Genomic DNA, 14,243 nt, shown 5'->3' on the forward strand with positions numbered 1-14,243 from the left:
TGTGTAGTTTTCATCCTGAAAGTCAGCTTATTACGTATTGCTTAGCTAGATGAACCATGGAGTGTGATAAGCGACTGCTGATGATGGGTGACCTACTGAAAAGAATTAAGAAAAAACTCTACTGATTGTTTATAATTCCACTCCTACTAGCTGCAGTCAGCATTCACCAGGTGGAAGGGATGCTGCCATTTTACAGGTCACTTGCTTCCAGTCTGTATCCCAAATATTTTATTTTAGGTGTTTCATTTACAATTCATTCAGTAGTAAGTTTGTGCAACACAAAAATTCAGCAGTAAGAAACTGAGTCAGCTAAGAAAGGCTTGATTTTTGAGACAACCAAACCCATGTATTCATCAGAATAGCTCCCTTGACATTAGACACATTACTTTCTAGTCTGGTTGTTTATTGTTCTTGACTGATACCTAGCTGTTTGTATTGGACTCAGGGCCCGTTGTGCTAAGTAATAGAGGCATGGAAGACCTTCCAACACAGGCTGTACAAGGGGTCAGGAAAAGGCCAAATGATCCTAGGATGTTATATGAACATGAAAATGTTATTCATTACTGAATGTTATGACTGAATAACATTTTCTGACATTAAGCTCCAAGACTTTGTTTTGGTTTCTGCAGCTGAGATTCATGAGAAATTATTTGCGTAATGGAAGCATATCTCTGGTTGATTCTGGTTCTTTTTTTCCTCTCCCATGCTCAGAGTTTTTGGACACTTCAGTCTCCGTTCTGAATGGCAACTGGTCAAGGTGGACTACAAGTCTATCTTCAGCCGAAGGTGTAACAAAGATGACTACCAAACCTGGCATCTGCACAATCAGGTATTACCACTGTGTAGGAAGGGGATGGTGGGTGTTCTTTTTCCCATACTCTGTGTTGTCAGGTAGGAATGTACTTGTTCTTTTCAGCAGAGAATATGGATTTTTTGCATCCATCAAGTCACAGTCCTAACTTGTTGATGCTTTTCTTCCCCTGAAGCATATGGATGAATAAACACGGGGCCAGTCTTCTCTGGACAAGTTAGGAAGATTGTTAACTCCTCTTTGTATGAAAATATTCCATTGTACCAGCAGGATCTTTTTGCCCTCAGTGCTCAGGGCAATGTAAAACCTCACCTTGTGATTGAATTGTAGGAGACATTGAACTCTTTGTAGCTCTGTCAGTGACTCATGAAAATAATTTTCTTTCACTTTGCCTTTATTTTCCCTACTCAAAAATGAAAATAAAAACATTTATTCGTCCTGCAGGTGTCTATAAAACTCTGGGGAGCCCTTGAATAAAAGACAGCAGAGAAGACCAAATTATTTCATTCTATTCAGGGCTACATGCTTTGCTTTTCATATACTCTGGCTTATTTTCATGCTGGATAGATTCAGGTCCTGGAGCCACTAGAACTGAGAGAGCTCAGTACCCTCTGAAGATTACTTATGGATTACTGGCCACCAGTATGATGTCCCACTCCCTGCAGGGCAACATAACTAGAGCCAGAACTATTGGCACTGTGATATTCCTGAATGGAATCCATGAATTACAAATAAGTATTAATTTGGCAAGGTTGTATCATATAACTTAAGTCACAGAATTAAATAAATGAAACAAAAGGGAAGATGTGTGTAACCAGGCAGCCATCTTGGGAATCGCTGTTAAATGAGAAAGAGAAGTATTTCAATCAGGTTTTTTCCTGGAGTTTTTTCTTACTTCTATGCAGACAGATTATTTCTGCATCAGAGAAAATTCTGTCCATAGCAACTCACCTAAATGTCAAATGTTTCTTTTATATTAGCTACTTCCAGTAGTGCTCTTGGAAACTTTTGTGTTCAAAAATCCCAGTATAACACACCATCAAAATTATTTGAGGTCTATAACAAAGCTAACTATACAAAGAAAAAGGAGGGCAGCCAGGAGTTCTGGGTTCCACACCTAGATTTTGTCTCTGCCCTGGGTTTCAGGCCTGGGCACCTCCTCCTGTAGAAGATTTCATCTGACATATGGAAGAAACCCTGGAGTACATCCACGTTGTCTTTTCAGGATCATTAGTTGGACATTGGTGGATGCCTTCTGAAATATGGCATAAGTGGGTGCAATGGCTTGGGCACCCAGGCATCTTGGGCACATTGTCATTAGCATCCCAACTCAATTCTGCACTCGTGGGTCCTCCCAAGGTGGCTTCTGAGTTTGCAAAGCCACAAAAAGGATCTAGACTCTTAGCTCCCAACTCTCCCAGTGGTAATTGCTTGCTTTCATTGCATGTTGTGCCTTTTGACAAAATGTTTCATTTAGGGTTCAGCTGCCACTACAACTCTCTGTTCTTCTTTTTCCTTGGCTGCTGAAGGGAGAGCCTTGTGTTATGGGAGAGAGGAAGATCTATAAAAAACGCAAGCCTGGAGCCCAGTGTTCCCTAGGTCGGGACTATTCCCAAACTGTGGTGTCTGAACCATGTGTCTGCGGTCAAGGGGACTTTGAGTGGTGAGTATGTGGCTCTGGGGACTTTTGCGGGGACTGTTCTTGTAGCATTGGCAGTGTCTGAGATACTGGCCAGACAGAAAACCTTGCAGAGAAACTGGGTCTCATGCAGCTTTGTGGCTGTGATCATACCATATAGCATAGAGGTGATCTCCATACCTGTTATGTGAGGGAATTGTCCCCTTCATTTGCGGGAGAGATTTGTTAATCTTCGTGAGAAATCCAAGCCTGGAATTCAAAAGCAGAAAATTGCAAGTATGGATTGATATTTTTTTGACCATCGGTCTAGAAGAATGACAGCCAAGTCTCTTCTATGTCCCTTACAGGAGAAAGGGGGAATTTCTCTGTCGTCACGTCCAAGGTCACTGAATACCTAGGGAGCAAGCTAGCAAAACATGCACATTTTTATCATTATTCCTCTGAATTCCTGGGAACAATTTGTTGCTTTTTTAGTGATGTTTTACTGAGAAATTTCTGAAAAGGCTTCTGTGACATGACTGTACACCCCACCCTTGTCAGACGTAGCTACTTGTTTTGCATAAATATTGGTGTTTCTAATTTAATGGGGCCATAATATCCAAACTGCTTTAAGGTCACTTTGAAAGCAGCTTAAAAATAAAACAGGGGAAAAATGAACCACTGCTTGATATTGCTTGACAATCAGGGGTAAGAGATGGGAGAATGCATAACAGTTAGGATCTCTGCACAAGGAATTCCTACAGGGAACCTGTGATAGCCAATATTTCAAAGATTTAAGACTGTCAATAGCTGTGATGTTTCAGCTTAAACGATCAGAATGTCATTTGAATGGAATTCAAAATACCCTGAAAGCAGATCAGCTGAGAAAACATTTTCATTTTTATGGTAGGTTATCAGGATCAGTGTCTGATTTGGTATTGGTGTGATTCTTGAAAACTTCACTTACCTTCGAATCCTTCTTGAAGAGGCGTGAGGCATGAGATCTGCACACTTATTTGGACTTAGCTGAGACTTAAGTTCTTTTTAGAACGTGGACACACTGAAATGCAGCATAAATTAATAAATAAAGACCAGTGTTTTCTTGAATATCAGAGTAGTTTGGCTCTGAGAGAGGTTCAGGGATATAGAGCAGAGATTTTCATCTTATCTGGATGGATGTTTAATTTGCTCCTAAAGCCAAAATTACATTTGAGACTCCTTAGCTTGACTCAGGAGATCCTTTCCCTTTGTTCTCATCGTGCGAATTTGCAGGATGAACAGACTATCTTGCCTTGCAGTATCTGCCCTTGGCATTGGCATATGCCTCTGAGCTGAACCAAGCACCAATCTCCAGAGATGCTTATGAATTTGCTCTTTTTTTTTTTCTTGTGGCTTTGTGCCTCACCAGCTTTCTATTTTCACAGTGAAGCTTGTCTTTTCTAAGCTGTAAGTGGAAAACTGTGGTAGCTAAATTGGCCTTAAGTGCTGTTCTACCTTGAAAAGGGTCTGCATCAGAATGCATCTTTTCAATCGATTGATGTGTTCCTTGCATTTGTGCTTAATTTTCCCACTAATATGAGAGAATATTGCTGTTAATCTTGTCTGTCCTGCAGAGGAAATGCAGTTAGAGGACAGCAAGCTGGCTTTTGTTTTAGACTCTGCACTGCCAACAGAATTGATAACTGGCTTCCAATTGCAAAATTGTTGTAGATGGTGATGGAGAATCAGAAGAACCGGCTTCAGTTTAAGGGTGAGTTTTGATGCTAGTCTGCAGGGCTGGATGGAAGCCTTTGTGGGGCAATCAGTCTGAAGAAAATACTAGCGGTGCTGGAAATGGGGCACCAAGCTTGATTATCTTAAAAGTAATTTTCAGAGAGGAAGGGTTACTTGTGACTTCTAAAGGATGAGACAGTTATTTAGTCAGTGGCAAGATACAGGTTATTCTAGAGTATGATTCATCTGCCTTCTTTTGTGTGTCAGTATGAGAAGGGGAGGTCCTGAGAAGTGCCTTTTCTCTCTGCTGACTAAAAGAAGGCTCTGGGCGGGGAGCTTATGGAGATACATCCCCACTGTAGGTATCTACAGTTGGAAGGACAGCTCCTACTCTTTTGCTTAATGCCTTTTCTGACTGGGTTCACAATTGCCTGTTGTTCTTGGAAGCACTGACTGGCCTGTCTCTTGTATGTGAACTGAGCAAGTCCTGTGGAGTGTCAGGGAAAGGAGGAGGGTCAGAAGCTGTGCTTATGTGAGTACACTGACCAGGAGGTCCCAACAGGCAGTCTCTCTGCTTCCCCAGTAAGTAGGTTTGGAGGCTGGTTGTGGTCACAGAGCATCCCATGCTACTAGGTGTGGTGACACCTGCCCTCGAAAGCTGTGCAGACAGGGCAAATGACTGCAGGAGCCCTTCAGCACAAGCCATGAGGGCTGTGCTCCCTCCCATTTGTTCACAGTGCCCTTGCCCCTGTCTGCCTCATGTTGCAGTGCTGTCTGTTTCCTGCTGTTAGATATAAGGCTGATCTGAATTTCAGGGGCATAAATCATGATCCAGGGCCCCAGTTCAACAAATCTTCATGAGTCAAGATCGGGGGTGACTCCTGCCAACCCACACAGTCATTTCCAAAAGCAAACCCTGGCCTTTTTCTGACAAAGAGAATGGCAGAAGGAACTCAGAAGTGTTATTAAAGTTCTCACTGGTCTTTCTTTTCCCTCCTCCTGCTTCTTTATTTACTCTGTCAAGATAGCTTTCCTGAGAAAGACAGCGCAGCAGCTGGACTTGATTATTTCCTTAACTTATGCAAACCCTGGGGCTTATGAGAAGGAAGGTGGGCAACATGCAAGGTTTTAATATACATTTACCAGAAGTTAATGAACAAGCACAGAACCTTGAGGGCATACAGCAATGTTGTCTTTAATTTTATTAAATATTTATGCAGCTCTTTTCTTCTTTGGGGCAAAGTACAGCTCCTCCTGAATATTTTTAATTACCAAGTCACTGCCAGGCATTTTTGACTGTGCAGGTCAGACCCACTGAGAATGATTAAATTGAATGTTGAGAGAAAGAGCATTAGGGAATCTCCAAACCTTTTAAAGTAGCTTGCAGAATGTTTGCCCTCCAAAAAAGGAACAGTAGCAGCCTGGGTCACTGGGGACATAGCACAATTTTGTCTCACCAGAGGTCTTCCTAGAGACTTTCTGTTGGCAATTCAGACTCTGAATAGGGCAATGATAAAACTCAGAGTGTCCTAAAGGGCACAGAGAGCTATCAAGGCAGTGGCTTCTGTAGTGTCTGTGTTTCCACAGAGGTTTAGTTTGTTGGCATTTGTTAACCTGCTTCAGGCAATAATCCAGAATCTCTCTTTATTTGCCTCTTGAATCCAGCCTGCCAATATAGGCTATGCATAGAAACCTGATCCAGACCCTATTAAAACTTATGGAAAGCTTTGGATTAATCCTATTGTTTCATCATTATATTGGTATGCAAAGGCAGTTGTAAAAAGAAGTCCTGGATGTGGTTGTGTACACTTCCACTCTTTGGTGGTCCAAGGAAGCATCAATACTTTGGATTACCTTCCCCATGTGACACAATACCGTGTAAGCCTTGGACTACAAAACTGGTTGTGTTGTTTTACTTTAGTGTTGGAAAAACAACAGCTATGTTTTTCTTTTAGGCCAGTCATAGCTCAGTCAAAGAGCAGGTAGGCCATTAAGATATGTAAATCTACATAACTTAGCTGGTTGTTCAGGAACTGTTCCTAGTGTTTTATATTCCTAACTTGTTGGGGAAAAGTGTCATTAGATCTTGGAATTAGTCTGGTTTGTTCTGAAAGCAAAGACTGCAAAAACCAAGCAAACCAAGAGAACCCAAGTGAAATATTTAGAGATTAATAGGAAAAGAAATGAACAATACAGTTTTCTCTCTGAATCTCTGACCATGGTTTGTTACCAAATGAAACACAAGTCCACTGTGTCCCTGCCTCTCAAACTAATCAAGTACTTTGTCTCTGGATGAGCCCAATCCATGATGGTGTGCCATCCAGCAGAGAGCCACCAGGACACACTTGCTTTGGGAGCAAAAACATCACCTAAAACTCTGAGCTAAATCTAGTGAATGGGTACAGTGATGCACTTATGACTTGTCTCCATAGTGACTATGGGTATGAGAGGCACAGCAACAACCAGTGCGTCCCAGCCTTCTGGTTCAGCCCATCCTCCTTGTCCAAGGATTGCAGTATTGGTCAAAGCTACTTGAACAGCACCGGGTAAGTGAATCTTGCAATCTCTTTGGTTTTGGTGACCTTGCAGTAGACAAGAGAACCTGAATGGTTCTTTTTTCTCTGCATTCCATCTGGCTCTTTTCCAATCTTATTCGAGAGGTAATGTTTGCAGCAGCATCTGTATGGAACATTGCCTCATTCCTCAGAGACAGGGAGAAGCACATTAACATAAGTGACATGTAGATATTGTATTGCTATCAAGTGATGTATGATCCCTGGAGCCTAGACTTGGAGCTCCCCTTTGCTGCAAAATTAAAACACGAATCAAGAAGGTCTATCTGAGAGACAGCTGAACATTTAAAAGGACAGATTCAAGGTATTTCACATTGTTTTTCATTGAAGCTCTTCCTGTCTTACAGCTTCTATTTATAACAGCTTCTGGTAAGACTCAAATGAACAATTTTTAGCCTTTTTTTTTTTTTTTTCCCCTCCACCATTTTAACTTTGTATATACAATGCCGTGCGATTTCAGACAAGCTACATGTGCTGGTTTCTCTTGGTTTTACCCAGAACAGATATCAAGGGTTGGTTTATTATGCTAGTATCTCTTTGCAAATGCTATTCTATTGTGCAGGGGATACTCCGAAACTGTGGTTGCACTGTTGGTACAAAATTGCAATGTTTCTTCTCAGGCAGTGCAGGCCCTGCAGACTTTGCAGGGCTGCTTCTGAGTCATGGGTCCTGCATGCTCAATAGTTATGACAAGGTTGTTCATGGCTGGTGGTTATGGGTGGCTGAACAAAGTGAGGCTGCTGGGAGTGTGGAGCCATGCAACTTCAGAGACCCCATTTCAGCTGAAAGGTTGCTATAAATATGGAATGTAATTACAGGAGCCCTGGCCAGTATGACTGCTTGTAGCTTTCTTGGCAGAGAGCAAGAATGAAATATTTGGAGTCTGTGTCTTCTTAACCAATTCTGTATTTTTACTGTGAAATTACTAGAAAGGGTTATTCTCCCTCAACAACACTAGGAATAACAAGAAAGTGTGTTTATAGTTAGCTTATCTCTTCCAAGAAGAGCCAAGAGAAAAACCCATTCCTTGAACCATTTTAAAATTTGACTGGACAAAGCTCTTGGCAGATCATTTCAAGTGCCTTCTAGCAGAGTAGAGGAAGACAAAATGTAATAAAAAGCATAATTAAAAAGCTGGGATGCAGGGTGCAATCCTGCAGGCATGGGGAGTTGGAGGATTTCTCTGCCTTTTAGCAGTGCAGAGTAATTCACCTCCACAAAGTGTGTCTATTCTCAGTGATGCTGCTGAGAATCTCTGGAGAAGGTTGGATTGTGAATTGTTTGGCTTTCTCCAATTTAATAAAGATTTCTCTGAGCCTTCCTTTCAGTGAGGGAATCATGCAGGCAGTTTTTTGAAAAAACACATGCATTAGTATGGAGAAACAAAACAAAAACAAAACAAAGAAACTTTTCCGCCCACCACCTGAGCCCCATCTCCTTTTCTTACTGTTCACCAGGTACAGAAGGATTGTGTCTAACAACTGCACAGATGGCTTGCGAGAGAAGTACATGGCCAAGATGGAGAAATGCCCTGGAAAAGCACCTCGGGGACTGCAGATCATCACTACTGATGGAAAGTTGGTCACAGAGCAGGGACACAATGCCACCTTCATCATCCTTATGGAAGAGGTGTGTTAGTCTCAGCAAACTTTTCACTGCGTGGCAGAACTGACATTCTTTTCCTTCACCTGTCAGGCTGCTGAGTGGAAAATAGCGATCAGGTGGGGTCATGAAATGATGAACACTCCTAAGATTTAGGAGAATTAATGGAAGAGGGCTATACATGAAACATACAAATCATATTGGGTATGGAGTATTTGGCTGGTTATCTTGTCTATCAGTGATTGAAGAAAGATAGATCTGGTCAAAAATATATCTCCCCACTAGCTTCTTGGTGTCTCCAGTGAACTGCAGTTTATGGAGTTTGGGAGGCAGAACTGATGTCTCTATGCTTAATAATTCTGTTTCTGGGATGAAAGGCTTTAGTTGAAGCTCTGCTGGGAAAGGTTAAGAACGGTGGGGAATATTTTCAGACTTGTGGGGAGCAGTGAGGGACATTATTGTTTTGCAGTAGGAGCTGAGCCTCCTCAAATCACCACTGAGCTCTCCAGACCATATCTGTTTTATTTATTTATTGGTACGATTCCCTCTAGCCACCAGTGATACCAGGCCATGCTTGTGCCTGAAGCATCAAAATATTGAGGCACTTCTGGTGATCTCTATGAGTCAGGTACCCCTCTGTTTGGCAAACATGTATGGCGCAGCCTGTGTCACCAATGTACTTGGATGTATTCAGTCTGACAGGAGGATTTTTCAAATGATCTTATGCCTCTTCTTGTCTGTGATTTGATTTGGTGTTTAGGGATATATGTGACTGCACCACAAAAAGTCCTGCTGTGTTTGCAGCTGCTGCATTCCCCTGCTGGCTTCTGACTGCCCATCTGGAAGGTGTTGTTGAAGGTCCAACAGTGATTTTCCCACAGTGGATTGTGTTACATCTGTTTTCTGGTTAAACACAAGGGTCAACTCACAACTTCACTTCTAACATCTTTGGGTATCTCAGGAGGGGCAGCCAGGGAGTGAGGTGGTGTTGGAGAACCACAAGTACATTTTGTTGTCTGCTCTGTCCTGTGTACTTCATTTTGGGACAGTACCTGGAGACAGATGGGAGCCAGACATATCATGGTCACGGACATAAGAATAATGACACCGGGACAGACTAGATGCCTGTCTCCCAAGTATTCTGCTCTGACAACAAACAACATTAGGTCTCTGAGGAAATCATATTAGAAACAGTGCAAGCGTAGTGTCCCTTCCCCTCCCAGTCCCAGGAGTAGCCTCCTTTGGCAACTTAGACCTTCAAGAGTACAAGAAGCTGTTGTAAATCTGAGCATACTGCCATGGAGAAATTTTTTCTCATGATACCTTGTTATTTTTTTTAAACACACACACTTCTATTAATTTAAATTCTTATACAGTAACTAAATGTTTCATTGGGACCACACTAATCTTGACAGGGCCTCTTTACATACTTCTTCAGAGGTTCATGCATGCTCTGCTTTTATACAAAGTGGATTTCTTGTCTACCTGGCTGATTCTTTTATATTCTGCAGACTTGACATGGTAAGATGATTTGTATAGACACTGTGAGTGGGAGTTCAGAAAAGAACAGACATAATCTAAAAATTAGGAATCTAGTAGTAATTTATTAAGGAACTCAAGTGGAACTGCTGCATACAAAGAATGATAAACAGATGGGGAATAAGGCAGCAGTCAAGGTAGCTGAAGAGTGGAGTCTTTATAAGGCTTTAGAGATTGAAGAGGCAGATGAATAAATATGTGAGGGCGTTCACTCTATGTCCTTTGTTGAAAAATAAGGATAGTTAGAAAAACATTTCATTGAAACAATTTTTTTCTAAGGGAAGAGGATTTTCAAGAAAATGTCTTTGTGGGTGAGCAGCTTATTCCACAGAGTTGTGCGTTGAGTTTGTTTCTTAAAAGAATAGACATTTTAAGAGGAGGGGGGAAAAGAAAAAAAGAACACTGAGATTTTGGGCAAAACTATTCCAGTCTTTCACTGTGAACCTGAGACAAATGAATTGTCATCAAAGTATTCCTTATGAGTTGGAAGAAATAATTTCTATTTCTTAATTATTACATACTTTGCTGTCATAAACACTCATTCCTGCTTCCTTCCACCTTCTCTAGTCAGTCTGTTTCCTGGTGGATTGTTTTGCATCTTTGTCTACACACACTTTCTGAGCCAAACAGCAGTCTGACATCTGTATGGTCTCCATTCAGCCTTCCTACTGTTTCAGACTAACCCTGATCAGCAACTTTGTGGTTGGCCATCAGTTCCCTTCTACCTTCTAGTACACACCATCAATATATTGGTGTGACTGACCTTTATGCTGCCCAATGGTAAATGAATACTTCTCAGGATTTATAGATTTAGCTTTAGTAATATTGTTCACAGTTGTAATTCAGAATACGTGCATGACAATGACAATGGACAAAGAAATTCAGAATGACTGATGATTTTGCTGTGTTTTTAGGAATATGGGACTGGACTGTGATTTGGACTGTGTAAACATGCAAGGGAACCTGAAGAGAGAAGCACATTTTTTTACCTTTTTTTTTTTTTTAAATCCAAGTTTGAGTTTGAGCATAGGGATATAATAGACTGCCAAACTGCTGTTGTATGGAGTTGTGTTCTTGACCAGATCTATGAATCTGTTTTTGCACCTGATCTCCATGCATCCCGAGCTCCCCTCTAAAGGGTACACCTAAAAAAAAAAAAAAGTTCAATTACTGAACTGTTCTGTTCCCTTCTGTTTATGCCATCTCACAGCTTTGAAGGGCTGTTCCATGGCAATACTCCTCTCCACCCGTTCCACTACCCTTTGCCTGCTTGCTGATTTCAGTACACAGAGCTCCCTCCAATCTTTGTGACAGCCCTTAGCTCATTCCCTTTTGGTGGTTTACAGGGTTTAAAGCAATAAAACGTGCTGTTTGAATATATATGGAGAGCAATGATTTTTTTTCAACTTGAAATGCCTCCACTTCATTTCTATTTTAATTTTTATTCATAAACTCTAGAGTATCTGACATAATGTGTGAGGCTAGCACACTTGTTTTAGTATTTTATATACTGGATATAGAGGTATGGAAAGGAGAAAGAAAACATGATTAGGGTGATGGGCAGGCTTTGCATTGAAGACCCAACTCTCATGATTGCATAGAAAGATATCTGCTCTTGTTTAGTCACGAAAAATCTGTTCCTGCTTCTCCACTTCAAACCTTCTCAGATAGATAGGATCATATTGGAGAAGCAAGGAAGAAATAGAAGAGGACTGTAAGGCATGAGAGAGGAGCAGCCATGGTGGGAGCAAGACATTTCAGCCTCAGTTCACCAGTGATGAATCCAGCCCAGATCAAATTTTTATCCTCTGTTCAGTGTCTTCCATAAGAGATGAACTTGTGGTCTTAGTATGTTCCCTTAAGAAGTGGTTTTGAAAGGTTTAACAAGTTGTGAGAGGCTTTCTATCAAATACCTGAATATCCCAAGAGGGTAATTTGGCCCCTGCTAGAGAATTTTTTAGAGTGACTTAAAAAACTCTCTGTCAAAAGGGTGTTACTGACTACTCAATGTTATAGATAGGTTTTAATGTCACTACCACTCTACTCCTGTATGTTTTCTTTTTGGTTTAGACTGTATTTTTAATGCCTTAGTAGGGCAGAGGTGAAATTGGTGCCCCGATCATGTCAACAGCCATAACTCCCCTGACTCCTGTGGAATGGGAATGATGGAGCAAGGAAGGAAAAAGATCGAGCATATTATAACCAGATATCTATATTTCAAAAATTACATGTAATAACCCTGATATATGGGTGTATACCTGAAGACTCCAGGTATACAGTCAAGGCAAATTTACATCTGAAAAATACCCTTCCTACACACTGATTTGTTAATGCAGGCATGGCCTATGAGGAAGATAAAGTCTGTGGGACATGCTGCTGTCCTAATTATCTCCACAGGAAACTTGCTTCAGTATAGTCTGGTGTCTTGTATGTTCTCCCAGGTTTCCATCCAAAGGACAAGATCAGGTGCGCTCTCAGGACTGGGACTGGTAGCAGAACACAGCAGGTGTGAGTTTGGAGTCAGTAGGAGGCAAGAACTGGGGCTCTTTGCCTTTCATGGATGTTTCTATCTCTTCAGGAGCCTTTGTTGTGCACCTTTGGTCTCAGTTGTTTATCATTTGAGTTAGAACATCCTGTGAGCTATTTAATCCTGATTTAAGGGCCTCTTTTTCCATGATCCAGCCAATATTCCGCCTTTATCCTGGGATGATAAGAAGTCATGATCCAAAATGGACCTGTGCTATGTATGAATGTGTTTGGACCATATGAAAAATTGCTTACAGATGTGAGGTTCATAGTCAGAATTTAGGCTGCAAGCCATGTGTTTTGCTGCACACAGGTAAACTTAAAACCTACTGCTCAGAGGAAAGCTGATGCTGTCAGCTCTAAAACTCTTTGGGACTGTCACAGGTGTGGTTGTCCCATGTAATATTTTCCCTTTGTCTGATCTACACAGTTTTTCTAGGAAGTCGTGGTTTGTTTTGTGCAATACCTGGTCCAGAGGCTTTAGTGAAATCTGTGAGTTCAGTGGTCTTTTTCAGTGAGCGCAGTGGATGTAAGACCCTGCAGGATTTGAGCTGGCTGTGAAGGGATTAGAGGTACATTAGAACTGGCTGTGAGTTACATGGCTGTTTCCCTCCTTTAGATCAGTATGTACTGGAACTGCACAGTAGCTTTGATCCTGATCCTGTGCATTTACAGCTATAATGCAGTTTATGAGATGGCCATGAAATATTTCTGAATTTCCTATTTAAAAAAACTTCAAAGAAATGAGAGTTAAATTTAAGAGCAAGGATTTTTTGAAATTTTTTTTTCTTTTTACTTTGGAATCTCGCTCTTATCCTCAATATATGTGGGGACTGATTTCAGTTTTGGTCTAGGAGCATCTCCAAAAGGTAGTGGTACCTTCTTCGCCCATAGTGAATACAGTAGAGACCTTTCATGAAAGGAAATTACTTGGACCAACACATTTTATATATATGCAGAAAGCTACAGGGATTTAATCCAAGGTGTAGTTTTATTTCAGTAAACTGCAGTGGGCTTTAGCTCTGTTTAAATTAGCCTTGTTTTGTGTTACTTTTAGTCAGCTGGGGACAAGTATATAGTAAGGCTCCATGAAACTGAAATAACAGACACTTCTGCAGTTCAAGTACAGTAGTTCAAAGCATGATTTAAATTAAAACAGTGCAGCTGCTGCCCCTAGACAATACCTGCAATGCTGGAATCTCTCATCTGTTGTTCCCTCCTTCGTTTAATCGCTGTCATTGAAAGTAATCCTAGAAGGGATTTTCTCATCATCTACTTCACTCTCCTGTGTATCCAGGCCCTATCTCTGTGTTGGCTGACATTAGACAAAAACTGTCAGTCCTTGGTGTGGAATCCAACCTGTATAAATTCAGCCATCCTGAAGTTACATGTCTAGCTGAAACTAGTCATCTAGACTCTCTATCATCAGGGTACAGGGATGAATATTTGCAGAAGATTATTTATGTCACCTGTCTCAGTTATTTTAGGATGGAATATGTTGGTCTCTTACTGTCATCCTCTTTCTCTTTCACTGACTATACAAGAACCCTGGAAAACTAGCCTGGACTAGACTTTGAGCATCCCAGACTAGGTTCTGTTTCTTTGGAATGTATTGGAGAGCCACTTTAACCATTGTCCTGTCTCCAGAGTGTTCCCGATGCTCCCATGTGCACATGAGAATTACTCTTTAAATAGCGTCTATCCTACCATCAGTGTAGTGCCTCCTATCTCATTGCCTCTAATGGAGGTACTTGTTGGACACCACCCATTCAATGAAAGGCTGTGCAAAGCCCTGGCCACTTCAGTGACACATAATCCCAACCATGCATTGCATTAGATGATTCAAATATGGTCCCCTTGA

The 14,243-nt window shown here is 41.3% G+C and overlaps 1 protein-coding gene across 1 annotated transcript in view; it reads left to right on the forward strand.

Annotated features, from left to right (window-relative positions):
* SORCS3 (sortilin related VPS10 domain containing receptor 3) overlaps positions 1 to 14,243 on the forward strand; it is a 216,492-nt gene that overhangs the window by 179,587 nt on the left and 22,662 nt on the right. The window contains exons 16-19 of the mRNA XM_074875690.1: positions 712 to 829; positions 2,341 to 2,474; positions 6,575 to 6,688; positions 8,173 to 8,344. Coding sequence (XP_074731791.1) covers positions 712 to 829; positions 2,341 to 2,474; positions 6,575 to 6,688; positions 8,173 to 8,344 — 538 coding nt within the window. The remainder of the gene's footprint in view (positions 1 to 711; positions 830 to 2,340; positions 2,475 to 6,574; positions 6,689 to 8,172; positions 8,345 to 14,243) is intronic.

This window comes from Strix uralensis, chromosome 7 (genome assembly GCF_047716275.1).
Source record: "Strix uralensis isolate ZFMK-TIS-50842 chromosome 7, bStrUra1, whole genome shotgun sequence".
Taxonomy (NCBI): Eukaryota; Metazoa; Chordata; class Aves; order Strigiformes; family Strigidae; genus Strix; species Strix uralensis.